Source organism: Apus apus, chromosome 2 (assembly GCF_020740795.1).
Source record: "Apus apus isolate bApuApu2 chromosome 2, bApuApu2.pri.cur, whole genome shotgun sequence".
NCBI lineage: Eukaryota > Metazoa > Chordata > Aves > Apodiformes > Apodidae > Apus > Apus apus.
The window spans coordinates 50,372,243-50,399,715 of NC_067283.1; the positions used below are offsets into that span (position 1 = coordinate 50,372,243).

Sequence of the window (27,473 nt, forward strand, 5' to 3'; positions counted from 1 at the left end):
TTTTTGCTCTTCAGAGTACACATATATTACAGCGTGCTTGAAAAGAGGGGGCCAAGATGAGGCCTTACAACAGTGGCATGCAAACCCCTTGTACTGAGTTTGGCACCAGCAGTGTGCGATTGCTGAAGCTGCAATGCTGTTCCAAAATGCATGGGCTGCTCAACAGCAGCAAAGGGCAGGTTCTCAGCAGCTAGTGTCCACTGATGGTGGCTGTGGCTTCTTGGGGACCTCTGCTTTCCTTTATACAGGTCCTGGAGTAGCTTTGCAGAGCATAGCTTGCCCTAGATGTATTCTGGTTTGGACAGGACCTGCATCTCCTGCCCTCCATAGCTCCTGTCCCGGAAAGTTTCCCCCAGCCTCCGTGTTCTTCTTTCCCTAAAGAAAATAAGAAAAGGTCAGAATTAAAACAGGTGGTCAGTTTAGGGGCTGTGTATGTATGTTCCCTCTTTTCTTAGGAGGTAGTCAGAGTGACAGTAAAGGAGTGATACTCGAAAGGGGGGCAGAGGCGGTTGTTGAAGAGGCAGTAGATGAGGGGGTTGATGGCGCTGTTCAAGGCTGGGAGGTTCTGAATGATCACGGATGCGTAGAAGCGTTCTTTGGTCTCAGGGAGTACATTGAAGTTGTCCAGGATATCGAAAAGAAAGTAAGGGCTCCAACAGAGAACAAATGCTGGAAGAGAGACAGAGAGAGGGAGAGTCTGACACTATACAGCTTAGCTATTTAGGGGGGGTGATCACAGGCACATAGAGAATGTCATAACACATAAATATTTGTTCATGCAAAAACAATCTCTCCCTATTCGGGGCCTTACTTAAGATAATAGTTATTAGATTGTGCTCTTATTTGTATCTATTTTAATTCCTGTAAAATAGATTGTTTGCTCCTCTAAATGTTTAGAGTGCTCCCTCTAGACATATCAAGGCACTTTTGAATGTTACACAACACATAAAGGGTAAGTAGGTAGCCAGTTAAAGCATCATCAGTTATACTGAAGTGCTCTTTTAATGGTCCCCTGAGTGAGCAGCCAGTGTAAATGTACACATCACCAAAATGCTGCTCCGTGACAGTGCTGCCTGTCATAGCCACCTATTAAAAAAGGGCTCTTAGACATCCAGGAGCAAGGAATGACACCTTTTCACACCACATTAGGGCAGACCAACATGTCATTTGGCATGCTGGTTGGAGGCGCTCTGTTTATGGAGCAACCATAATTCCCATACTGTAGTTTGAGAGATGAAATTGAGGAAGGAGAGGACTGCATTGTTCATAGCCCCTGTTTTTGTTCAGAGACGGTAGAAATAAAGAAGCCACAGGTTTACCTTTATTTGCAGGCATAGGGAATGAATCTGTCCCTCAGATTTCTTTGTCATCTCATTTCACAAGGCCTTTTGATTGAAGATTTTCATAGAAATGCTGGGACAGGCAGTTCACTCAACTAAGTCCTAAGCACCTGAGTTGCAAATGTTCGGGTATCTGTGAGATCAGACACAGGATCTCTCCCTGACTCAAACGAGACAGCAGGGTGACCCCATGCTTGGTTTCTTGTTGCTGCAGTCAGTATTTCCTAGTTAATGGAGCACTCAATGAATGTGCAAGGAAGAAGCAAACTCCCCTTCTGTTTCCCAGAGTAACCAAACCAGCAGCATCTAGGCACAGATACCAGCACAACAGCAATATCCCTTGTCAGTGTACAGATCATAGCACTGACTGTGCAGTACTTCAAGTGGCTTTAGAGAAATCTGTGCCTGAATCTGCATGTCATAAGATGCTGGGTGCCTAGCATTATCAAGGTCCTTTGAAATACTGAGCATCTAGGCGAGCTCTTGACATCTGATGGCATTGTGATAGTAGTAATTTCTGACAAAAGCTTTCTCTGATTGCCACGCAGAAAAGTTCAGACATGGAGAAGCTGTTCTTGGACTTCTGAAAAGCAGGAATCACGCTGGCCTCTCTTGTGTCTGCAGATGCTACCACTAAACAGTGAGCTAAGCACCTTAGTAGTAGCTATTATCACAATGTCATCCACTCAGAATTTTGTGTAGCATTGGAAAGAGGAGCAATCTCCTTTTCATGAGGGATGGATGTCAGCCATTGGGAATAAATTGCTTTGGTCACCTTCCTGCCTACCTCTGATAGCTAATCACAAGCCCTGTTTGATGCTGCCTTTCTTTGTCAAGATAGAATGTCAGCCTCCTAATTCAATCAGAATAAGGCCTTCTGCCAGGGATATGAAAGATACCTTCAGTGAGTCATCTGCTGCCTGGTCAAGAAAGGAAAGCTCATTCTTTCCACCTTGGCAGGCGACAAGCTTTTGACAATTGCTCTGCATCCCTTGCCTCTCCTTCCTCTCCTTTGCACTGCCTCAGCACCTAACATGCCATACATAGTCTCTAAGTCTAAAAGACAACCCAGTTGCAACTCTTCTGACAACCTGCATGGGAAAGAAACGAGCGCTTCCTTTGTTCTTTTTAGGCAATGTCCCTCCTTTACTATTTTTTATGCAAGTGGAGGGCTGTGCATATAATTATGCCAGGTGCCTAAATTAGGAGCTTATCAGCCAGAGGAGAGGAGGAGGACTAGGTCAGGAGGCAAGTCAGAAGGTCCAAGTAAAGCTTCTTTGAGCCATCTACTCTACATTGCTGATGACAGGAGGTGCTGAGGAAGACCTACTTCCTAACATCAACATCCTCCCTAGCTACCTGCTTTGGGGCTTTTCACTTACCAAGGATAATTACAATGCTGTACTTGATTGCTTTCACTTTCGCCCTGGATATGAACCCACGACTGGTGTAACCAGCAGACGTTTTGCCACCTGGGGAAAGAGCAGTTCAGCTGGTAAAAGAGCAGGGGTGGTGTATGGATGTGTCAGTGCGTATCTCCACAGGCAGGACAGTGATATGAAGCCACCCTTCCTTGGTGCCAGGCAAGGGCTCAGTAGTTCCTGAAATCTGTCATCTTGCAAGCCTGCTCAAGGTGGATGCTTAAAACACGAGCCACCCAAAATCAAAAGGGGATATGTAAGCATAAGAGGTCTTTCTGAAGGATTGTGGCAACTGGGTTTTCCTGGTCCTCAACACTGAGTCAGGAGAACCACTGCCTGGGTGTCCAACTGCATCAGTCTAATACAAACCATGCACCATCACAGCTACAAAAATGCAACCAGAGGGGTGTTCTAGGAGACATTTTCTGAAAGAGAAGAAGCAACCTAACAGAACAGACTAACTGTTCACTTTTAACTGCATTTCAGTCAGAAAGATTTTTCAAACTGCATATTCCATTCCCTTCAGCTCTTACTCCTTTTTATGCTTTTGGATAATCAGTCACGCACTTTGCTCTCCATGTTGGCTCAGAAATGAAATATGAAATGCTGTTAGACTACCTTTTCAGAAATGAAGTGTGGCTTGAATTGAGAAGCAAATTTTATTCAGTCTCACTCCAAAGCTGGTTGATCTCATTTCCTCTGAAGTCATACTAGTGCCTCTGAGAATCAAGATCTACCTTTGAATAGCAGTACCAGCAGGATTGCAATAATATGTCTGTACTCACTACTAATGTCAACTTGCTGTTCATGTAGCTGGGTCAGAATAACTAGGTTAACCACAGTGAATACACAGGCAGGTAATTTTTTATCAAACCATCTTTTAAACTCTTGTAGTCCAAACTTAGGACTGAAATTTTGATTAATCTAATTGGAAATAACTCTGTGTACATGACTTCTTGCACCTCTTGTAAAAACAGCATACCAAGGCTGTGTCATTTACAAAGAAGTAAATATACATAAAATTAATCTGGGCTTATTTTAAGTGAAACATACCATGTATAAGCTTGAAATTAGTTCATTTGCTATATCACTGGAAATCCCTTGGAGCCTTATAGAACACAATGCACCTCCTGAATGAGAGGTATGACATCTCTTTTTCAAGACCAGTTAATGATGTTTGCCTTGTGAAGGCAGGATCATTAGGAATCAGTACTACTCAAGCCGCTCAAAGGAGGAGTAAATCTTAGATTATAACTGACAGATGTCAAGATATGACTCAAGGATATCTGAATATGTGCAACATCACATTAGGACACTTCCCCCTGTACCAGACATGATCCATGATCCTGCTTCAAGCAAGTACCAGCAACATGGTTCCTGTGGTTTAGTGTCTTTCCACTCACCACTTGGCTGCACTAGCTGGTTGTGTGCTCTTACAGTCATATTGTAAAACATACTGGCATAAATGAACATACTTTTCTTCATAACTAATAGGCAAAGCAGCTGACAAGTGAGGATCTTGAAATGAGTTATGCTCTTTGCCCAAATAACTCAGAACAGTGAAAAAATCATGGAAATATAGAATGGTTTGGGTTGGAAGGGACCTTAAAGATCATCTAGGTCCAACCCCCCAAAATGTTTATGGTCTTGGGACAGAAAGCTCAGCTCATTTTATGGCTTTCCATAGCCCGGTATTTCTGAGCATGACCAAAATCCAGACTTGTAAGGGAATGTGAAAACACAGCAAAAGTGTTATCTAAGTATATACTAGGAAAAAAAAAAATAATCTGAAAATGGGCTAAGTGCTAGGAATAAGGATTCTAAGTTCTAGAATATGGAATTTTATTTTTTAATTCTTTTTTTTTTGCAGATTTTATTTCTGCAATTCTCTTAAGGGGAATTAGTGCCAAGAAGGTAAATAACGTAGGAAAGAGTTATGAATGAGCAATTACAAAAACCTGATTCCCAATGTGGTGATGGGGGCCCAACACATCACCTCATGTCCAAGTGTTCTAGAATCTGGGGGACTGGTTGGATTCAAGTCACAAGACTGAAGACGTGTGTGCTTAGACTCACCAGGGCAGCTGGATATGATGACAGCACGAGTTTTGCTCTTCATCCAGATGGTTCGAATCACGATTGAGTATATAACGCTACAGAAAGGAAATAGTCACTCATACTATGAAGCACAGTAAATTTAACTGACATCCCAGTCATTTGTGCTCTATTAATACACTTCTTTATGTGTAAGGAGCTCAAAGAGATGATGGAATTCCATAGGAATAATAATAACAACAACAACAACAAGAGTTTTCTCCCTGGAGAGAGCCATTGTCCTGGCTTTGGTGATGTCAAATCTGAAGCTCAGAGGAATGCAGTGATTTGGCCAAGAACTCACAGGCAAGAACTTGATGGGGATTTTGAGATAGTTTGCCAGATACCAGCCCCAGGACACTAACACTGAAATGGGGGAAGCAAGGGCAGGGATCTAATTTTGCTGCATGTACACTTCTGGTGTTAATTTGTGAGTATGAAGCTGAAAAATAAAATGGTACCCTGGGAAATTCTGCAGGGGCAAGATCCTGAAATGCAGTTAAATAACATGGTGCTCATGTTCAGGTCTCAAAGTCCTGGGGAAATCGAGGAGGACAAAAACATCAGGTAGATGGGAAGAGCTAGATGATTAAAAAAACCAGGTCCACCACAATTTGCACATTTAGAGGGGAATATACATACACTTCTAATAGGAAAGATGAAAAGTGCCCTAGTCCACAGTAAGCTCCAATAGTTATTACCTTGCCCTAGGGGATAACAAAACTGGAATTACATGTATTTAATATAAAATGGGTAAAAATAATTCCTCCAAGTTGAAGAGCTGTTTCTACTCACATCCTGAGGGAGGATGTTACCTTTTCTGCAGTTTGCCTAAGAAAAGTATGAGGTCTTGATCTGTCTGCCTGTTCTGCCAGCGTGCATAATGTGCAGCTACAATCACTAAGCAACAGCATACTGTTGACTGCTGTTTTCCTTTTCAGTCTGCTAAGGAAGACAAAAACTAATGTAAAAATACTTCAGCCCTCATGTGGTCATGTTTTCCTGATGTAAAAACCAAGCATTGTGACAGAAATAATTGTATGCTGTTTGCAATCCACCACAGTGTTCTGGGGGGGGCTGGGGCATCCTGACCATTAGTTGCCATAAAGCTCAGTGTTGACTCTGTGAAGAAAGGTGCATCTAGGGAGATTGTTTCAGGGTGTTTGTAGAGGCAAAATGTGTCTTACCATCACATGGTTTATTTTTATTGTAAGAAGAGACACTATTCTTATTAGAGCTTTCAGACGGATATATGGTCTTTTCCTACAAAATCCTCAATAGCTAGAGATGCCTGCAAAGGCAATATTTGTGTGCCTTGGAGGTTTCCTTTCTGTGGAAGTTTGAGCTATCTTACTCCCAGGCTCAATAGGTGAGAGCTGGTGTTCAACATGCACCCTGGGCTGTGCACCAGAGCACTAGTGTACTTGCACTGTGAGGGTTTTGCATGCATCTGCTGTGGGTTCCAACTTGCCCTCAATCCCTTCAAATGTCCAGTGTGGCTCCCAGCTGACTTAAACATTTTCGTTTCATGTCCTGGCTTTTCAAAAACCTGTTTATATATCATTTGATGCACTCAAAAATTCCTTTGTACTGACAATGGTGGAAAATTCATGTACAGTTTCTCCTTTTGATAAGAATGTGTTATCATGATAATTGTTGTCATTTCAGGAAAATTTCCAGCTGGCTCCTAAAACTCCTGTGACTATTTTCTCTCCAGCCTGCTACCTCTAGCCTGACCTTTTTATTTGCAGTTGAAATAACAGCCCCCGTGATGTAGACCTGCATGTGTCCAGCAGGATGCTTTCAGAGCTGCTGAAGCATCAGGAAGCAGGAGCCTAACTCCATAGTAAAAATATTCAGACTCTCTACTTCTGCCAAGTGCCACAGGGATTGAGTTATGAAGTGAGGCTCCTCACTGTCTTGCTCTCTGACCCCAGAAATCCTGTTCCCTTGGCTGCAGTCTGGAGGAGCACCCCTTTTGCCAGATGCAGTTATAGTGGCTGTATTCACTTGATATTTAATGTATGAGATTACATGACGTTTTGAATCCTTACTTTTTAGAAATCCGGGGGAAAGTTTAATCCCCAGTTTAATTCAGTGGCTTCTGAAGCGCTGCCAACATAGTGGATTTGCACTGGTGCTTTTGCCTCTGTTTGTCTTTCTATTCTCTATAGCTGGATCTTATTGGGAGAGGACTGGATGTGGTGTAAAGCTGCTCAGGGTGCATGTCAGGAAAGAGGAGTCACTTGTCAGACCAGGTACACTTCCCAGTGACCATTTTGCCAACCAAAATTATGCTTTTACGCTTTGATCTCTCTGAAACTCCAGATGTTATTAGTGCCTAATCTTTTTATTTCCCCAGCTATGCTGGCATGGAGCTAGAAAACCGAAGTTTCCAGAAATGTGTCATCTGTAGCTTAAGATAGTAAAAGGCAACTGCTTGTGTGTTTTAAAGCCACAACAATAAAAGGAGAGCACTTATGGACCAGGAGCGTTGTTGTTTTGGTTAGGTTTTGCTTTTGTTTTAGAAGGAAAAAGCAGTTATTTTTCTAGAATGCATTTGTAGCTTCTTTCTTTCTGTGAGAGGTAGCTGGGGGATGATGTGGTGGTTGGTGACATCTCCAAAGGGTGAAAAGAAACACGCACTTGATGGAAAATGAAATGGTAGATGAGCAAAGAGTAGAGGGTGACAGATGACAGCTGGTGTTCAGAAGGACAAGAGGGCATTTGGCAATGGTCTGCACCATTCTGGCTATATCATAATCCATTTCCTTCCTCTTGACATCAAGCTAGTCAGCCTTCACTGCTGAGGTGTAAGAGCACAGCACATACACATGCACGGCAAGCCTGTCATTGCCACAATCCTCATTTTCCAGCACATGTAACACGCCTGCACGCTGCTTGCTTCTGTCTCCACTGAAAGCACCTGGACAAACAATGTATAGTTCTTTAAGTCCACATGTTGTTAGATTTTTTTGTGTCTGTGTGTGGTGCACTGGCCCTCCAGGCTTAAATAAGTATGCGCTGCGGTCATTTTAATGCATACTAGTATATTAAAATATTCTATGAGTTGTTACGGCCCATTATTTTTATGTAAGAGACTAAAGAAAGGGAAGAAAGATCTCATGAGGAGTAGTCAAACCTGGATAGAAAAATAATCCAAGACTTTTTGAGAAGGAGCCACTCGGGCTGTGAGGACCACAGGACAGAAAGGGCATGATGTTGGTCTGAAAATGCGGTGGTTTTCCTAGTCCTGATAAGATGTGTATCTGTAGAGGTGGCAGGAAAATACAAGAATATGGTACAGACTGTGGGTGTAACTCAGCAAGGTAAATTCATTGCACCTCTAAAAGCAATTTAGCCTGATTCAAATCTGAAGGACTAAGATTTGTGTTCGCTCTAGCATGTTTTTTGTTAATGGTGTTGTTTAATTTGACCCCATTAGTAATTACAGCATTCTTTGTTTATGTAAGTTGCTAATATGGCTAGTCATGCAAATGCTACTTTGAATAGTACCATTCCATCTTTATTTTAATTTCTAGATCACTTTCATTTTGGAAAATAAAATGTCTCTGAGTAAAGTTATGTATTAATATTAACAATCTTCGGAGTTATTGATGTGCCAACACTTTTTAAAACAAGTGATTGCAGTATGATAACATCCCGCCGAGCTTCACTATTTATTAGTAAAATGAGCCTTTACAATGGGAAAAAGTACACATAAGCTCCCTCCTAATTGCTTGTATTTATCACCCAGCATTGTCTATTGTTCCCTGTACTTTATTTGTGCAAAGTGATGCAGCTGTGTTTTATCATAGCTGATTTACAACTCTATTTATCCAAACACAAAAGGCATATGTAACTTCATATGTATGGACCATTATAGGCATGTGTAATGGGTAAGTGACTAGACAGGCAGATATTAAAACATATGTGCAAGATCTAGGCTTTGTTATTTAGAAATAGAAACTGCAGGCAGAATGATTGTGCTTGTTGAATCAAGCTCAAAAAGTGATTTATGGTATTTTAATATTTTTTTTTAAATCTCTTTATTTGATTAAATTAAGACAAAAACCTTTTATTTAATCTGTTATTTTTATTTCATTACAATACCTTCATTTTGGTTCCATACTTTTCAGCTGATTCTGTTTTTTCCCTTCTAATTATTTTTCTACAGCTCCAAAGCAAATGTTCTTTTTGGAGTTTTGTTTTTAAGCAGCAGATGGACATATTTTCCTCCATGTTTCAAGAGGAACTTCTGCAATTTTTTTAAACCTGAATTTGGAATTATATTAGAAAAAGTCTATGTATTACATTTATCACTTAAAATATAGAAAATATATTTGGAAATCTTGAACAACAGAGAAGATGACTCTGAATTGCCAGAATATAGTTATGTTTTGGCACAGAGTAGCAATACAGAACAGAAACCCAGTAGCTCTCTTGTCTCCCCTTCACAGGACCTGAGGGGGCCAGATGCAAATATTTCCAGGAGAGAAGGTTGTAATTTTGATTTGACCCAGATTTAACCTCCTTTCAGCAAGGACCCAGAGGTATTCAACTATCATAGATACCCTTTGAGCTTTGGTTGGCATACCTTATGTTGGGGAAATGATTTTGCTTTTATCTGATGACACTTGTCCCAGAATAAGAAGAGAACTAATTATTGCAAACTACCTAATGAATTTTCTGGGGCTTGGTAAGCTGATGATGTCAAGTGCAGAAGAAGTGGTAGATTAGTCTAAATAAGAGATGACAGGCCAGATTTTTAAGTGTTATAAAGAAGAACCTGACGCATGATCCAGCTTACACTGAGATAGCTGGGAGGAGGAGGGCTTCTACATGAAAAGAAAAAATACTCTCCTCTTTTCTCAGCTCTCAAAAACAACCACAAACTTGGGTTAAAAATCTAGTCACAGCTTTTCATTCTCGTTTTATTATTCAGGTCTTGTTCCTTTATTTTGTAATTGGATAAAAAATTTGCTACAAAACCACAAGCTATTTGATAACTGATTGCTGATTCTCCAGTTGTGAAGGAGTGGTGAGAACAGACCTCCAAAGTATTAAAATTTTTCAGACAGAGCTGTTGCAGTTTTGTTCATAGATTGCCTTTTTATAGATGAGTTAAGTGACAGATTGTTGTTTACTTCTGTTTTGTCTTTTGGCTTGGAAGCTATAGGGTTCTTCACACCACGTCTGGAGGATTAGATCATAGGTAGAAGGGTTTTCCAGGCTAAGCATAAGGTTATCAGCTAAATAATTAATTCTATGGGCCATGGTGTTATGAAAATCACAACTCCTGTGAGTTAGTTGAAGCCTGTGTCAGGAACATGTGACATCAGCTTTGCTGAGACAGCTAAGGGATGGATGAGAGAAGCTTAAAAGATGGTGGTACCTGAACTGTAGCAAGTGAAAACCATTCAGCCAAAGCAGCATAACTAGTGCAGAATTAAGTCCTACACCTGAAAAGTAAAATTTTATGCTCTGTATGCACTTTGAATGAATTGCACCAGGAAAAGTGCTGTCATCAGTGAACTGCTTTGCTCTGGAGGTTAGGCTTCCAGCAGATTCAGGTGGCAGAACTAATTAAGAATTAACTCTGCCAGCCAGTGTCCCACATTGTATCAGGCACCTGCCATGCAGCTAAATGTGAGTGTTTCAGCAGAGAAAATAAAAGCAGCTGCCCAAACAAAACAAACTATTACAGGAAAGGTCTTATTCTTACTCTGTGTGCACCCTGTCTCACGTCCTCAGTAAGTGTGGTGTATGCCTTGGCTCCTGGTTTATTTGTGTTCCCAGCTTCTTAGATACTGATCCTTGACTTTTCATTCGCACATTTATGGGTTGTCTCTCCATTGTTATGTTATGGCCTTTCCTTAATAACATCCTCAGTGAAAGGCCATTAAATTAAAAAAAAAAAAAAAAGCAGAAAAAGCAAACAAAAATGCCTTCCTTCATTTACTAAATAACACTTATCATTTTTATAATTAATCTTTTTGACAGAGTAACACACAACTAGGGTATACATGTTCTCTCTCACTCACCCTTCTGAAACATCATCTTGTTTGCCATCAAACCTACCATGTCTCTGAAAGTATTTGGTGGAACAAAACTTTTGCAGAGAAATCAAGTCCCTGCCGACAATAACAGCCATTCCTGCTGTTCTTTAGCTGCAAACTGCTTACCAGAGTATTTATATGCTGCAGCCACATTAGGTGGATTAGGTTTAAACTCTTGGACTGCTGAGAAATGCTAAAGAAATTGATGTCACTTCTTGAGGTTATGTTGACAGATGCTTTACAGATGCATCAGCTGGGAAGTTGCAACCTTCAATTGTATGCTTGAGACTTTAAAATATGTTCTAAAAAAACTGCATGGCATTTGCTCACAGTTTCTCTGCTGACCTTGCTCTGATGATAATCCTCTTTTTATGAGGTTTTAGACAATCTTCTCTATTCTGAAGAAAATAGCATCACTGACAACTAGAAATAAATGGGCAGAAAAAAAATACTTCCAAGGCTCATCCTCCTTCCCTCCTACCAGTTTCTGGTAAAACTTAGGATCTGTTAAGAATGTAACTTGTGCTGGCAAAGAGGTGGGAACATTTGTTGTAGTGTTCATTGAAACCAGGAACGTGTTTGGGCAGGCTATGGGCACTGGTCTGCTCTGTGGCTCCAAGGCCAGTGTTTTAAATTCCTGTCCTGCTATAAACTCTTCATGTGAAAGTCACTTAAGGTTAAAGCTACAAAAATTTTAGGATGCTTTATTCAAGTCTCAGCTGTCAGGGCAATCTCATGAAATGCCAGTTTTACTGACTTTCCCTTTCCCTCGTGTCTTTTTCACCTTCTTGTCTCTGGGGATTTACTGTAAAACAAGTCACAGAGCTAATCTGGTTTGAGAATCTTCTTTTGGCAGGGAGGAGGGGAGTGTAGCTCTGGTAACCTGATTTCTTTGTAGCTTGCCTTTTTTTTCCAAACAAGTATATATGCCATGTAAGAAGGGGTGGCTGATCTGTAGTAGAAAGTGTGTGGATCTGTAAGCTTGAGTGTTGAAAGAGTTGTTTCACACACCTGTGGAATGAGTGCTAACTAAACAAGCTATGGGCCTTTTCCTGTAACACTTCAGGTGCTGGCTAGAATTTCCTGGTGGCTGCTACCTGAGAAAATTCGTAACAGAACTCCTCTCACAGTAACAGCCAGCCTCCTCGTTTTCTAGTGCCATTTCTTTTGCACAGTTAAATCACTTTTTGTCTCTTCTGTGTGCATTTACTCTTTTTGCTGCTAGTGCTAAGCGGCAGATCCACATATTTTTTTTTACATAATCCAAATAAAAGTTTTTGTAGTATTTAAAACTAGACTGATTTTAAGATACAGGCAAGCATACAAAGAGAAATGACCCTGTCTAGGAAGGAAGAGCAATTGGATAATATGGGAGTAGTTTTTCTTTATTGCCATCATGTCCTTTCCTCAAGGAGAACTTCTCATTATTTTGTTGTATGTCTGTACAGTCTTGCACAAAAATGGAAGGATTAGCAAACTGATGTGTTATGAGCAAAATATAAAAATTGTCCCTTCTCTTCAGGGACCAACACTGGTCAACATTGAATCTGTCTCAAAAAATCATCTAGATGAGTTCCAGCACCATGGTTTTCATGCTCCTGTGGCTTTGGTTCTATTAGAGATAAACTTGTTTCCATTAAAAGCTGCAGAACCTAATCTCTGTGATTAAATAGTAAGAAACCTGAAGGCACAGCTCAACTGGAAAGGAACTAAAAATAATGACGTGGTTTTTACCATTTAGCTTATGTAGCCAGTCCTGATCAACCCCTCCACCCTGCTCTCACCTGGGGTGCTAATGATGAGCAACATCATGGAGACTCATGGCTCATCACCTGCTGGAAAAGCAGATGGACCATGAGAAATGTTCAAGGGACATGCAAACATAGCTCCTCTGGTGACAGCCCAGACAGCATGTCACCAAATTATAGGGAACAAAAGGAGTCCAAATAAGTCTTCTTTGCCACTAAGAGGAGATGGACACTGAAAAATCCTATTGTAATACTGCTACTGGAAAAGACTAAAGGGGAAATAAAGGAAAGGAAAGTATCTGGGCTCAGAAAAAAAAGTTACTGCCATTGGCAGCCTTTCAAGGCAGTTAAGAAGCCTCACTTCCCTTCCACATCAGTTTGTGATGGCTCCTTTGCATTAGTAGCTCCTCATGACTAGATAATTTTTATTTAACCATGGCTAATGGCAGCATCCCAGAGGGAGGCCATAAAATTCACTTATCCCTAAGCACAGTCTGGGATATTGACTGACTGACAGAGGTCAGCAGGTTCAGCTGCAGATTGTGATTTTGGGCAAATAATTCTCAAATATTTGCAGCTCAGGTTTCCCATCAAAAAACAGGACAAATTCTATTTGCTTATATTTTAGGAGTGGTCGATAGCTTGAAGCATTTGGAGATTTCTTTCCCATCTGAGTGAAGAAATACTCTTTTAGTACTATGAAGCTTTAGAGAACTTTAAGTTAATTTTAGTTTAATTAGTGTTAAATGTGGTTTCCTGATCTTTTATTAAAACTAGGTTTTGTCTAGACATTCTTACTGGATTTGTAAAGTTATGTTTCAAGCCTGAATATGTGGAGATAAGTGGACACACGTAGAGATGCAGTCCATTTTTTTTTAATTATTTTTTTTTTCTCCCAGATAAAATGTTTCTGGCTATTAATACTGCATGGAAAACATCCAGGGCTAGCCCAGTGACCTGTGCATGATGTGATAAAAACTGAAGCAGCTGTAAGGCAGGTGTGGAAATGAATGAAAGAGTAGAAATTAAAGCATTAAGGTGATTGCACACTTGACAGCTTTCGCCACACGCTTGCTGACTGCAATTCAGGCTTACCTGATAATGATCAGAGGAATGAAGTACACCAGGAAAGCCACCACTGTCATGTAGGGTACCCAGTAGGAGTCATCAGGCCAGAGAGCCCAGCACTGTACCTCCCCATTGGAGAGCTGCCGTTTCCCAAAAATAATCAGAGTCGGTATGGAAAACAGGAAAGAGAGGCTCCAGGCCACTCCAATAAGAACTTTTGCTTGTCTTTCTGTGCAACAGAGTCAAACAGACAGTGTTAATGGGGGTGCTGGCATGACTGGTACCTTGTAGCAACAGTGAGAGAAAGTCAGGAAGAAGAAACTGGGTGAAATAAGGCAGTTCTGGGCTGCAGCTGATGCTGAAAAAACTGCAAAGGAGAACAGGGATTTCAATCTCCTTCTCACAATAAAAAGTCACCTTATTATGGGTTTGTAATTTACATACTTAATTTAAAGATATTAAGAGCCCATGGAGTCTGAAACACTAGGAGAACATACTGGTCATGGTCAGCAAGGCAGAAACATGAGGTGTAAGTGGCTCCTTTGTGCCACCAAGACATCATGAATGAGTGCAAAGGGCCACAGGCTGGCCCTACCACACACTTTCACCCTAGCCCAGCAAAGTGGTGGTCAGCAGGAGGACACAGAGACAGAAAAGAAGAAGGAGCCCTTGTGCTACAGGTAACAGAGGAAGGCTGAGACTGGAAAGGGCTACTTAAAACATAGACTAAGTTGGAGCATACTGGATGTATTGACAGGGGAAATACCCTCATTGGAATGGAAATTAAACATTTTGATGTATCTTGTCATGAAGAAGCTCACAAAACATTTTCCACCAGGAAAAAAGCCAAAACAAACTTCGGTTCAGGATCAGAACAAAATTGCACAACCAGCTTCCTTTAACTCCAGCTGCAGCTTTATCGACCCAAAGAAACACGGCCCTGGAGTGCCCGGACAGATCTTGCAGTTGTCTGCATCATGGTGAGGACCAAACTCAGCTCCTGCTGATAGGCATGTGCCAAAGCCTTGCCAAGGGTGGACTGCTAACAATGAAACAGGGCAGATGAAGGTGGGCTGGTGCTCAAGTGCTCAGCTCTGTTTTATCTGCCACAACAGACATGGACTAGGACATCCTGCTGGACTTGTTGGAGAAGATCAGGAGCTGAAGGATCCCAAAGCATTTGGCAGGTTTGGTCTACTTCTCCTCTTGAGTTCTGATCCCATCTGCTGCCAAATGTGGAAAACTGGTGGGAAATCAAATGATGTCTGGTGGCACCCATGGGATTTTGTAAAAATCCATGGGTAAGAGCAAACAACTCCAAGGCTTTCATTTTCACAGATCTCCATCTTCTGGCTAAAATCCAGGTAGCTCTAGCCAAAAAGTGGGGTTGAAAAGGGCTGATCTGTGGAGTACCAGTGATTCTCAGCAGCAGTTATTCCTCCAGAGTCAGATTCTGAGAGGAACAGATGGGGACAGTTTTTTTTGATCTGGGAAGCTTTGGTGTTAAAATGCTTTATTGTCCTACAAAATACCCGAGGTCATGTGTGACACAGAAAATCACTTTAAATTGTGCATATCAAGGAGAATGACTTTCCTCCTTGAAGCTGGAAGAGCAATATGAAAGTGTGTGGGAGAAACATTCAAAAAGTAATTTTATGCTTTATAAAACATCAGTTGCAAATATTCACTTATCCTGCTCCTTTTTAAATGCTACCCACGTTCAGCAAAATAACGTCTTGCTAATCTAGGGCTTAAGGGAACTCTGATGACATCTGCTTAAGTGAGAGGGTTAGATTAAGACTATAAATATTGCACAGACGGGGCATAACAGAATAAACTTAGCAGAAGGAATATTAAGAGTAGGTTCCACAAATTATTTCCTTACAGAGGGTTTTCGATTGTGAGTTAGCTACTTAAACTGCTTACATACAAGCTTCAGTGGGCCTTAGTTGTCTATTTCTAAGGGGAAAAGGTCATCCTTGGATAACACACTTTCTGTTTTGCCCTGTGTAACAATGCCCTTAGTTTGAAGAGAAGTGAGCAATTTAGGTTACGTCAGAGTGCTGTTTTATCTTTGTGTTTTCTAAAACATTAAATTTGATGTTCAGTTATTCTTGTTTTTAAATGCCCCTCCTGTTTGGTAGAATATGGCCTTGCCGGTGTAAAGGGCTTAACAGGGCACTGATAGCATCTAAGTAAACAGATTTTTGTTTTATCAGAATAATGTGAATTGGCTGCCTCACAAGCAGGGCTTTTCTAGGTTGTTTTTTATAAATGCTTTCATAGGTTCTAAATGTTGGCAAATCATATAACTAGATCTTTATATTCTATTCAGCAAGTCTCAGTATTTTCCTTTAAAAGCAATATTACTGTTTTAAGTGGAGTTTTCATACTGGAGTCATCAAGACTAACACCCTGGATTAGAGCAGGAATCACAATTATGAGCTCTGGCACTGACTTTCCTAAAGGACATTTTCATGTCACTGTCCTCTTAGATCTGCTTCCACCATCTGTGCTCTGTGGAGGTGGTTTTGTGCACATCTGCCTGCTCCCAGCAACATGTGGCCGGGAGGCACCTCTAGGGAGGGGTTTTGCTCCCTGCTACCATGAATAGCAGTGCTATTGCTGTTCCATAAAGTGAGTGCCATTTTAAAACCAGGTTTTAAATCCAGAGAGAGCAAGCTGTTCCAGACTCTCTTTGATCTGATGGACTTCAGTGACATTTGCAGCCCAAACCCATGCAACGAACAGTTTACACCTACTTGGGTTTTGTCTATTACTTAAGCAGTTTAACTGTTGAGGTTTGTTTTCTTGGAAGCTGTGCAAAAGCTCATTGCAAATGCTTTTTAACATGACCTGAGGCTAATAACTAAGTCACACTTTAAATTTATTTATTTTTTTGGTCCTTTTCAAAGCAAAATTTTTGAATTTTTTCTTCTATAATGATACTCGAGGCTACATAGAATTAAAATGTTTAAAACTGGTGAGGAGAAACAACTCTTTTGTTTCTTGACTGAATGATCTGGGGCATGAGAACTCAATTTTGGAAAGAAATTTGCTACAACTTCACTCAGAACTGTTTTTAAAGCTTCTCTTTGTCACCACCAATAACTAAGTTTTGTAAATCTCTGTTCTCTGTCTGCAGAATAGCTAAGAGGACATTTTAGAAGCTCTCCACATGATAGCTCTGCTTGGAATATCTGTGTGCAAAAGGTGAATATTTATGTATATCCCAGGAAGTCGCTATGGTGAATGTATCTCTCTAGATAGTTCTTTTGAATTTACAGCTGCCTCCTTTCCCCCTTTGAACACAGTCTTTGCTTGTCCATCAGTATGTAGCCAGCCTTTGCCAGAGGCAGGTGGGCTTTGTCAGTGTTAGCTGTGCTAGTGGCCTGTTTTTCCCCTCCAGAGTTGCACCCAGCTAACAGCTCTGCTGCCCGTTGGCTGGGTGCAATGTCTGCTTTTCTTAAAAAGAAATTAAAATAAATTATTGTGTAGGTATAGGAGATAGGACTGAGTTAAAAAAAAAAAAAAAAAAAAAAAAAAAAAGGCTTTTGCAAAGATCTGAGGTGGTTTGGGGGTCTTTTTTCCAACTTCAATGTGGCTTGCAAAGACTAGCCATCAAATTCTTTATTAAGCCCAGGTGGTAATTTAACAAGTGCTGCTTTTCCTGTAGCATGTATGCAGAAGAGATGTCAGTGAACCTGTCTCACAGCTCGCCCTGCTCAGCTGGCAGTTGCTACTTCAGGTGGATGATGAGCCCATCGCCAGCCTGGCTCAACATCAGCAGAAGCTGCAGAGCACACCACGTGTCCCAACACCCACTGAGAAAACATCAATGCCAGTCTTCCCATTCTGAAAAGGCTGCTCTGCATGCTGGGGAATATGAAGCTAAATTTCACACAAGTATTTGAAGTTTTCAGACTTTAACATCTGCCAAAGCTGCACCACTGCCTGGGCTGTGATGGATTCATAGGTTTTTAAGGCCAGAAAGGACCATTAGTTTGATCCCCTGAACAGAGCAGGCTGGCAAAGGTCATCATTACTCCAAAACAAGAATGATAATTGCATCTGATTAAAATGTGTCTTCCAGACCTCATGGTCCTTCTAACTTCCACTTCCTCCCCACCTGCTATTTCTGTTTATTCACTCAGTGGAACTTCCTTAACATCCCTCTTTGGCTCTGTAGGAAAGAAATCATGGTCTTTAAACTCTACTGCTATGCACCCAGGAAGTATTTGAAGGCTGTAAAAATAACAAATAGAAAAAATTGTAAGAGAAAATATATGTCCAAGCTTACATGCTATAGCTTTTGAAGGTCTCTTATCTAACTCTTGTGTGAATTCTTAGCACTATACTCTCTATCCAAGTTATTTTTTAGTATGAATAAATAGGCAATATAGCTGTTGTGGCTCCTAGACTCAGTACAGTTGAATGAGGGATAGCTTTTGCCCATAATAACCTTCTCAAAATGCTGAAAGATAATGAAAACCTCTATACTTTTTAAAATGTCATTTTATTCTTTGCTAACACAATGATTGTAAAAACTGCTGAAGGCTAAGTACAGCTTAATAAATCTTGAAACCACAACTCCTCTGCCATTTGGAAAACTGTAACAGAGTCCAAGTGTTGCTACAGCAGGAATGAATAATTCATGGCAACAAGATTAAGCGTATGGAAACTAAACAACTATCCAATAATACCCATGGCAATAGCAAGGTACAGAAACTCTCCTACCTCCTTGCAAGAACTTCATTGGGTAAACTATGGCATGATATCGGTCTATGCTTAGTGACACAAGGACATAAGTCGAGGCATATAGAAGGACCACCTGAGGCAAAAGGTAATGAGACAGCAGGTGAGACACATTTGTTGCAGAAAATAACATCAGTGAGAACACTGAACTAGGAATGTTTGAAAACTTTTACCGAGAAAAAAAAAATAAATCCTTTCTTTTCACCCAGGTTTTGTTCCTTTTTCTTGTCCACAAAATTTAAAAGATTGAATATGCTTTAATTAAAAGTGTTTCAACTTTAAATGAACACTTTCAGCCTTTAGCAGGGCTGATGCTAGAAAAATGTCTATACACAGTTTTTGCTACGGTTTATTGCTGTGGGGACACACAGCCACAAAACTTGGGCATACAGGGAAGCACAAAGTTTCTATACCTGGAAGTAGCGAACCACTCTGCAAACAACATCAGGAGCCATGAAATCTCCAGTGTAGCGCCAAATGATGTCAGTCATTATGTTTATGAGTCCTGTGAATGAATCTGCCAAGAAAATTAAATGAAGAAGCATTAAAAGAAGCAAACACGTAACTGCAGGTGAGCCACAGAGGCAGGTATGACCCTCGGGGTGTATCAGCTCCCCCAGCCTTGAGGTCAGTCATACCATTGCTGGTCAGCCCAGCATACTAGAGGAGCTGGGAAAAACTCAGAAAACATTTTAAAGTTTTGGGTATTTATTTTCTTGCTTTCTTAATTTAACACCAACGTAGGTCAAGATTCCTGCAAGCGTTGAAACTGGTTTCTCATGAGCAAGACTTGCTGCTGCCCTCTGGGCTGCAGTTCAGCCTGACTGGTGTTGCAAATGGGTTGGATGAGTTGCACCCTTAAAGTGACTTCTCTCTATTGCTTATAAAGGGACATGAGGTGACCAGCTGAGATGGCCATGTCAGACCCAGGCTGGAGACAGGTCCTGGTCTATATCAAAGATGCCTAAAATTAACTGTTTTTTGTGAGCAGAGCTGCATAAAAAAGCCATCTATGGGTGCCAGTCCCACATACACCTAAACATTTCAGGCTTGTCTATGAGAGATGTGGAGGGGGCTTTTGGTGGGCCGGACAATGTGGTGTGCTGGACTCAGTGTTGCCTGTAAGGGCCTCCAGGTGTTCCGTTAGGTGTGGGTCAAATACAGCTTTAGAGAAGCTGTAGCTTAGAGTCTATGTGCATTGGCTTGATCCCAGCTGTGCCAAATATTGAACTATTTAATGTCCTTTCTGCTTTGTCTTTTATTTCACTGTAAAAAGAAAGATGTCTCCTCCAAAAGCACCTGGGGAGAAATGCTGCTGAAGTTAGTGGAAATTTTGTCCAGATTTTATTAGCAAACTTAATTATGTAATGACTAATACTGCCCTTTCAGCTTGAAGTTAACCTACTTATGCTTGTACTTTTGCATTCACCAAAATAAATATGCCCCAGGCCATCTTTTTTTTTTTTTTTGAGAAAATCTAAGGAGATATTCTAGCCTTTGTTCTGCTTCTTATTGAGCAAAGAAGCCCTCACAGAGATGCAAGTTTTACAAAGGAATTGCAAAAGCTGGTACTCCTGTAGTACATATGGGCAATAATAAGTTTTGTCTTGATAACCAAGACAAAAAGAAAATTGTCTCCCTGTAGGACAGGGTAAACCTTCCAAGCCCTGTCTCTGGAAGAAAATGTACGTCAATCCATTCTTCTGCTGCTTCAAGTAACTCAGCATGTTGCTCTTGTTGCACAGAGTACCACAAACAGAGAGAGCAGTTTGGGAAAACATTTTGTGCCACTTATCAGGACATAAGCAAGTAATACAAATAAATAGCTTCGATCCATAGGTAAAAAAATAAGAGTGGTGAGGTAAAAGGTTTCCTTTTTGATACTAACATTTCACACATTCAAAAACTAATGCCAAAATTTATTGCAATAAAGGCATTTTTCTGTAACAAAGGCATTTGAATATCAGATGATTTTGGTTTGAAATACATGCTTTTAGAAAAAAGATACTTCAACAATCTCAAGATTTTTTGAGCAGTAAACAATTTGAAACAGTATTTCCAAACAAACACGTATGGATTTGGGAATATGAGTTCCTTCCATTTCCTCCGAAATTACAGGAAGTTGTGTTAATTCTAGCTGGAAATTGCCATCTCAACTTAATGTTTTACATGTGGAACTTGTTTTCCTTCTCCAGGAAACTAGGATTGTTCTTTCTTTATCAGTAATCCTTTATCTCCTCTTTTTCTTCAGTCCTTTATATCTTCTTTTTTTTCAAGGCTTAGTTAGAAATGAAATTAGAACAGAAATAGCATTCCTGCTGCACATAACTACATTGCCTCCCTCCTCATGACTTGATTGTTCCATTAATTCTGCTTTGTTCTTCCCTCCCCTAGTGTTTCCCAACCTCATTTTCTGTTTCTTCTCTCTTCACCTGCCTCCAGAGAAAGGCTGGATCAGAGCTGACCTCAACCATCAGGGCTACTACATCATGTCTGTGGTCTCTACTTTCATACTTGTCCATGACAGAAGAAAATCATGGTGAGTACGGTGACTTTAAGACTTTATTGAAAAGATTGTAGATGTATATAATTAAGGTGGTCTTTGAAGAAATGGAGTTTAAATGTCTCAAAAAGTGAAATGCATCCTCCTGCAGTGGTTCAAACCCAGCCCTTTCCCTTTCTTTACTCCTGAATTATTGACTCATTCTCTCTCTCCCTCTCTCTCCAGTAATTAAAGATTCATTGGTTCCAAATAATACACATCAGTAGAGCTTCACCTAAGGGTATCCTCCAGCTTTTGATGGTCTGAGCATCTGCCAAGAAAGTCGTAAATGGGGGGTTCAACTTCCCTCCAGAGGAGAAGGTAGCAGGGGCTGCCTCCCTCTTACCCATCTACTGTTCTCTAGAGGACAGGGAGGGAGAAGGGAAGACACCTCTGCTGTCTCCTCATTTCCCTATTTTCACCACCATTTTTTCATCCCTTTCCAATATATTAGGAGAGTGTTTTGGAGGTGCATGCTGCAGGCGAGGTGGGAGAGGGGCCAGTATCCTGGTGGCCTCCAGGATGCTGAGTGTGGAGCTCCCTGCTGTTTGTAAGAAATTTGAGCAGGTCTAGAAGAACAATTCCAGCATTTGGTCATGGCAGCTTCTTAGTTTGCATCTGGAGTGGTGTTTTTAACCTGGGTATGATCCCCATGTGATGGAAAAGCTGCAGGGCAATGAGCCTTCGCTTCAGCTTAATGTTTGACTCAAAGCTGCATTCCAGGATGAGAGATTTCCAGGTGACTGTGGTGGCTTTTAAGCCAGTTTCTTTATGCTGGCAGCCTCAGCTCCTCTCCCCCAGTAGTATGTTTTATGAGCTTATTGTGCTGAGTTGCTGAATCCTTGTGAAGGGCTCAGCTCGCCCTCCTCCAGCGTGTGCCCCTGAGCACAACACACGTGTGTGCCAAAGCAGATGCAGCCAGCTGTGCCTGCATGCTGAATTAGCCAGATTACTTAAAACCCTTTAATTATAGAAACATTCTCCCACACAACATCATCATCATCATTATCATCATCATTGAATGGTTTGGGATGGAAGGGAACTTAAAGATAATCTAGTTCCAATCCTCCTGCACGGACAGGGACACCTCTCACTAGACCAGGTTGCTCAAAGCCCCATCCAACCTTGCCTTGAACATTTCCAGGGAGGGAGTAGCCACAACTTCCCTAGGCAGCCTGTGCCAGTGTCTCAACACCCTCACACTAAATAATTTCTTCCTAATATCTAACCTAAAGCTCCCCTCTTCCACCTTAAAGACATTACCCCTCGGTCTGTCACTACCTGCCCTTGTAAAAAGTCCCTCACCAACTTTTCAGTAGCTCCTTCAGGTCCTGGAAGGCTGCTATAAGATCTCCTTGGAGCCTTCTCTTCTCCAGGCTGAACAACTCCAACTGTCTCAACCCGTCTCCATAACTGAGGTGCTCCAGCCCTCTGATCATCTTCTTGGCCCTTCTCTGGACTTGCTGCAAGAGCTATTTTTCTATGTGCTTTATCAGGTGATATGCTGAAATGTTACTGAAAACTTCTTATTTTTAATTTAGAATTAGTCTGGGTAGAAATCCATCCTCTAGGACACCTGTACCACAAATCAGAAACTTTCCAGCTGTTTAGCAGAGTCAACTGAAAATTTTCCAAACTTTTTAATAGAAAAGGACTTATTTTTATTTTCCAAAACCTTTTCATCCTCATGTCCTCTGCAGGTTGCAGAAATCTCTCTTGCTTTTTCTGTCCTACCAAGCATCAAACCCAACTTTTCTCACTCCTTTGCTCTTCCACTGCCTGCTCCAGAGGGTGTTTCTTATCCCACCTCTCTAAAGCACCTGACTCAGTCTGACCCAACTGCACACTTTTAGGGGATTTGTCATGCAGACACAGATTACACAGGGCCATCAAGTAAATAATGTGCCTTGTGCAGGTGGTGATGCAGCATGCTGGAAAAAATGCAACAACCCTACAAATTATGACAAAGAATTTGTGCTACTGCTCCCTGTTGCATACAGTCTAATCTGTTGTGTCTGTGCATTGCTTTCCGTTATGCATCTGTTATTCACTCTCTAGCCAGCTAACTCAGTACCCCTGTGCTAAGCATATGTGCAGGCTCCATTGATGAGGAGAATTGTATTCACCTCTTGCCCTGAGCATCCCAACTGGCCATTTCTTGCTGTGTGTCCTCCCCACTACAGTGTCACAAGTACCTGGTGCATAACATTATTGGCAATTTAGACAATGAATGTGCTGCTCATTATTCTGTTATCTTACTGCTCAGCACAGACTTAATGTTTTTCACATCTTCACAACATCACTGTAGCTTACAAGTCCCCTTTCCCACCAAGCACCAGTGTGCCAGTGCTATAGATCTGATACACAGATCAGGAATTACCAGTTGAGCTTTAGTCACCAATAGATTAATCCTCCTCAATCATTTATCACACAATTACAGCCACAATAACAGTGTTTAATTCATCATGTGATTTGAATTGGTATGATAGAGGTTAATGTTTAGAAGGCAGCTGATTTCAGAGATGTGATCTCAGAAGATCATATGTTCCCTAGTTGCTTTTGGCAAGGCTACAGCTCAGTGTGAGTCACTGAAATGCATCATTGATGTCCCTAGTTGTTAAAGACAGGTACAATACTCTGAACCTCAGTGTCCTCATTACTGTTGGCATACTCATTTATCCTTATTCAGTTGGTGACTTGCAGAGATGTTTGTGTTCTTTCACTGATGAATGTTCCTAGGCCAAATGGCACAAAGTTAATTCCTGAAAATAGTCATAATCAACCTTCACTTGTAACTGTGTACGAGTTTGTCATTGCCACTGATTTCTCAATACTCTTATTTATTTTTTATTTTTTTAACAAAGAAGTGATATACGTCTGCATTGCTAGGCAACTGTGTGGTTCATTTAGTTCCTCAGAAAAACAGACAAAATATCAATTCATGACATATTCTCTTTTGACAGAAAACAAAAATTCCAGCAAGGGATAGTTTGTGACTTTTAACATGTGCCAAATGCATAATCACAAAATTATGCGGACAAAATGATTCCTTGTTGAAGAGAAGACATGGCACTTGTGTGATGGGTATTGCAGCTGTTTGGTCTTAAGAGGAGATGGAGTTTTTAAGAACATAAATGAAAAGAAAAATTCCATGAGGCTTCAAGAATAAGGAAAAGTAGAGGCAGGCAGGGTGTAAAGACGGATTTGTCTGGGGAGAGAGGGAAAAAAATGGTCTATTTTGTTTTGCGCCACTTGCAGCCCCATGCACTGAGCAGGTCAACTGCCTCTTCCCTGTCCTCAGCAAGTCCTGAAAGGCAGAACATTTACCAAACTGTCAGTGTTTCAAAAGGCAGCATTTTAAAACCATTTACCAAAAAGACCAAGAAAACAAGGAAGAGAAGCAGCTTGTTCCTAGAGGAGGCTGAAGTAAGCTGAATATAGCACTACAGCATCTATAGCTGGGAAATACAGCAGGTACTGAAATAACCTGCGAAAATCCTGGGCCCTAAAGACCCATTTTTACCTAAGACTCCATTACGCTCAGTAAAATCCTCTTGGATTTTCTAATGGGCATGACTGAGTGCAGGCATTGCCTCGACACCGTAGAGCACAGGGATCTCTGGGTTCAGGAAGTGATTGCGGCAGCTTGGGTGGTGGGCACTGCCTTGGGGGACTGAAGAGCACAAAAATGTGGAAAACACTGCCCTTGAATCTGAATGTAGGCTTGCTGCTGCTGTGAGTGAGACAAATTTTTCGTGGCAAAAAACCCTTCACACAGATACAAGTCCATTACAGAAAACAAATGGCGGTAATGAGTGATTTGGCATAGGAATAGAGACAGGTTACAACTGTCCCAGTTAATCTGTTCACAGAAATTCATTGACTTGGTGGCATTGCCAATGGGATGTACCTTGTGCAAACTTCAGGGTATTTCTTTGGTTACAGCTAAGGAGGTTAAAACAAAAATGTGTGTCAGCAAGTCTGCAAGAAAATATCTCTATCATTTGATCATTAGTACTGACACCCCTCTCCCTTAAGGCACTTACCCTAGATGCTGCAAGTTTTTTCTGTCAGTAGTAGAGAGCAGATTGCTGGTAAGCTGCAGTGGGTTCAAAAGCTCACCTCAGCTGCAGTTTGATCATATTTCCCCTGACGAGAACATTCTTATTAAGTTGGATGCGGTGATCCATGACTTTATGGTAAAGTCATGCCTCTTACTGAAATTACATCCCTCTTTTCATGTTGCTTACAAAATTATTCCATTTTAACAAGGGATGTGTTTTTTTTCTGCTTTGTTGATGACACCAAGCTGCACAAGGCACCATGCAGCAGCAACTTTTTATAAGGCAAGTAAGGGAGTGTGACTTCCTCATCAGGGCTGAGCATTTCACATGGCCCATTTTTCTGGGACCTCAAAATGTGCATTCCATGTCACCTAGTACTCCCCCAGGATCACACCCTCCAGCAGCACCAGAAGCAGCAGCTTACTAACACTTGCCTGCAACTAAGTGATATTCCCTTAAAAACAAAAGCAGCATCAATTCCCAATTACAGCAAGATGGTCCTGCCTGTGATTTTTGAAGTGATGAGGTAGCAATCACTGCTCTGCCAGTGCTGCTCAGTATCACATGATGTGCTGTCATCTAACAAGAGTCAGTACCATGAACTAGCCTTGCAAATTAATAAAACCCCTAGCTGATTTTGTTACAGGGCTGGGGAAGAAGAGGAGAGGTGCCTGAGGGAGTTCTATTTAAATATGAGGAAAAACTTCTTTACGGTGAGGGTGACAGAGCACTGTAACAGGCCTCTCAGGGAGGTTATGGAGTCTCCTGCTCTGCAGATATTAAAGACCGGCATAGATGCAGTACTGAGTAATGTGCTCTAGGTGATCCTTCTTTAGTGGGGGACTTGGATGAGATGATCTCTAGAGGTCCCTTCCAACTCTGACATTCCGTGATTCCATGCAAGCAATTTAAATTCAAGTGTACTCAGGGCTTCTGAAGTGGCAGGTTGGCTCGAGGACAGGCATGAGGAAGAGAGAGCAGGAGAAGCTGCCCTGCCTGCTGCAGACACCCTTGCAGCTCATTTCATCACATCCTTACTCTCACTCCTCCCTTAGTCTGTGCTTTCTGCTGAAAACATCACATGTGGCTTTGCAAGTATTCGCTGCACTGGAAACTATTTTGTGACCATGTTAGCTAGAAAATGTACCCACCTTCCTCCTCTCATTCAGCAGCTGATGGTGAACTAGGTTATGTAGCTGCTCTGGGCACCTGTAAGACAAGATATCTGCAAGACAGCTACCAGATATCTTTTAAAATGATTACATTTTAGTATTTAAAACACTGAGCCCCCAGGAGCCCATTGCAGCGCCTCTGCAAGAGCCTGTGCTGGTGATGCTTCCCCAAACAGCTGCAGTGCAGCAAGGTGATGTGCATGGGGCATGGGGAGTGCTTAGGGCCTGGGGCAAGGGTGCCCCTTGCACCTTGATAGTCCATTTGTCCTCTTTGCAATCACACCAGATGCCTTCACCTGAGTTTGTAGCTGTTAGCAGCTCTTTGCAGTGTAGAGCACCCGGGTGTGATGCTGGAGCTAGAACTTTGAACCTGCTCACCTCTTTTAGAAGTCTTGATGTGGAGCAGATGTGGTTGTGATTAGATGGTGCAAGGTTCTTAGCTTTCTGCTGGAGAATCCCTGGCAAAGGGTAGAGACGTGCAAGCCAAAATTCAGGATGCAGTAACATTTTATGGGGAATCAACAAGGACATCCAGCAGCACTTTGCTCTGCAGCAGTGCCTGCACTGGAGCACTTGTCATTTTACTGACCACATGTATTGCCCCCCCTTTTGTTGGCTCCTTCAGGCCTGGCAGCCTGGAGCAGAACATAAAATGTAATGGAGGAAACAAAACTCACTTGAAAATTTTCAAGAGGAATCCTGTTCTGTTCCCCTGTTAAAGTTATGTGGATTTTTTTAAATAGCAGAATTGATGCTATTTTTTTTTTTTCTCTTTCTGGCTCATAGGAATTGACAGGAAATTTTGTTGCTCTGGGTAGCGTTTGATTTATTTACCGCATTTCATACTTTTCTGCAGTGAGGTCCTCCCTCTGTGATGAGGCAGGCCCTGCTAGGTGAGATGCTGTATAGGGTGGATTCAGTGAAGCTCCAGCCTCACTCCAGAGCTCAACCAGCTTAAAAGATGAAGGGCTGAGAAAACCATGTGCAATGTTAACCTCTTCAGAAACAGTGCTTACAAGAGAGCTGGAGAAGAGGTTCCTAGGAGTTAAAATTCAACATGCACTGCCACCACAAGAGGTATTAAGGTTTTTATTAATTTGCCTTTTTAAATTAATCTCTTCCTACCACTCCTTCCCACCCCACTCTTGCTTTGGGGATACAGCTGGAGGGGCACAGGGAGGGTTAGACTGAACTGGCAGGGCCTCAGGGG

At 41.5% G+C, this 27,473-nt stretch overlaps 1 protein-coding gene across 1 annotated transcript in view; it reads right to left on the reverse strand.

The window, feature by feature from the left end:
• Window positions 1–256: 256 nt before the first annotated feature.
• Window positions 257–27,473, reverse strand: part of NPSR1 (neuropeptide S receptor 1) — a 58,103-nt gene continuing 30,886 nt past the window's right edge. Inside the window, exons 3-9 of the mRNA XM_051611042.1 lie at window positions 18,899–19,002; window positions 18,468–18,561; window positions 13,758–13,959; window positions 4,838–4,914; window positions 2,723–2,812; window positions 489–669; window positions 257–375 (exon numbers count right to left, since the gene is read on the reverse strand). Coding sequence (XP_051467002.1) covers window positions 282–375; window positions 489–669; window positions 2,723–2,812; window positions 4,838–4,914; window positions 13,758–13,959; window positions 18,468–18,561; window positions 18,899–19,002 — 842 coding nt within the window. The 3' untranslated portion in view covers window positions 257–281. The remainder of the gene's footprint in view (window positions 376–488; window positions 670–2,722; window positions 2,813–4,837; window positions 4,915–13,757; window positions 13,960–18,467; window positions 18,562–18,898; window positions 19,003–27,473) is intronic.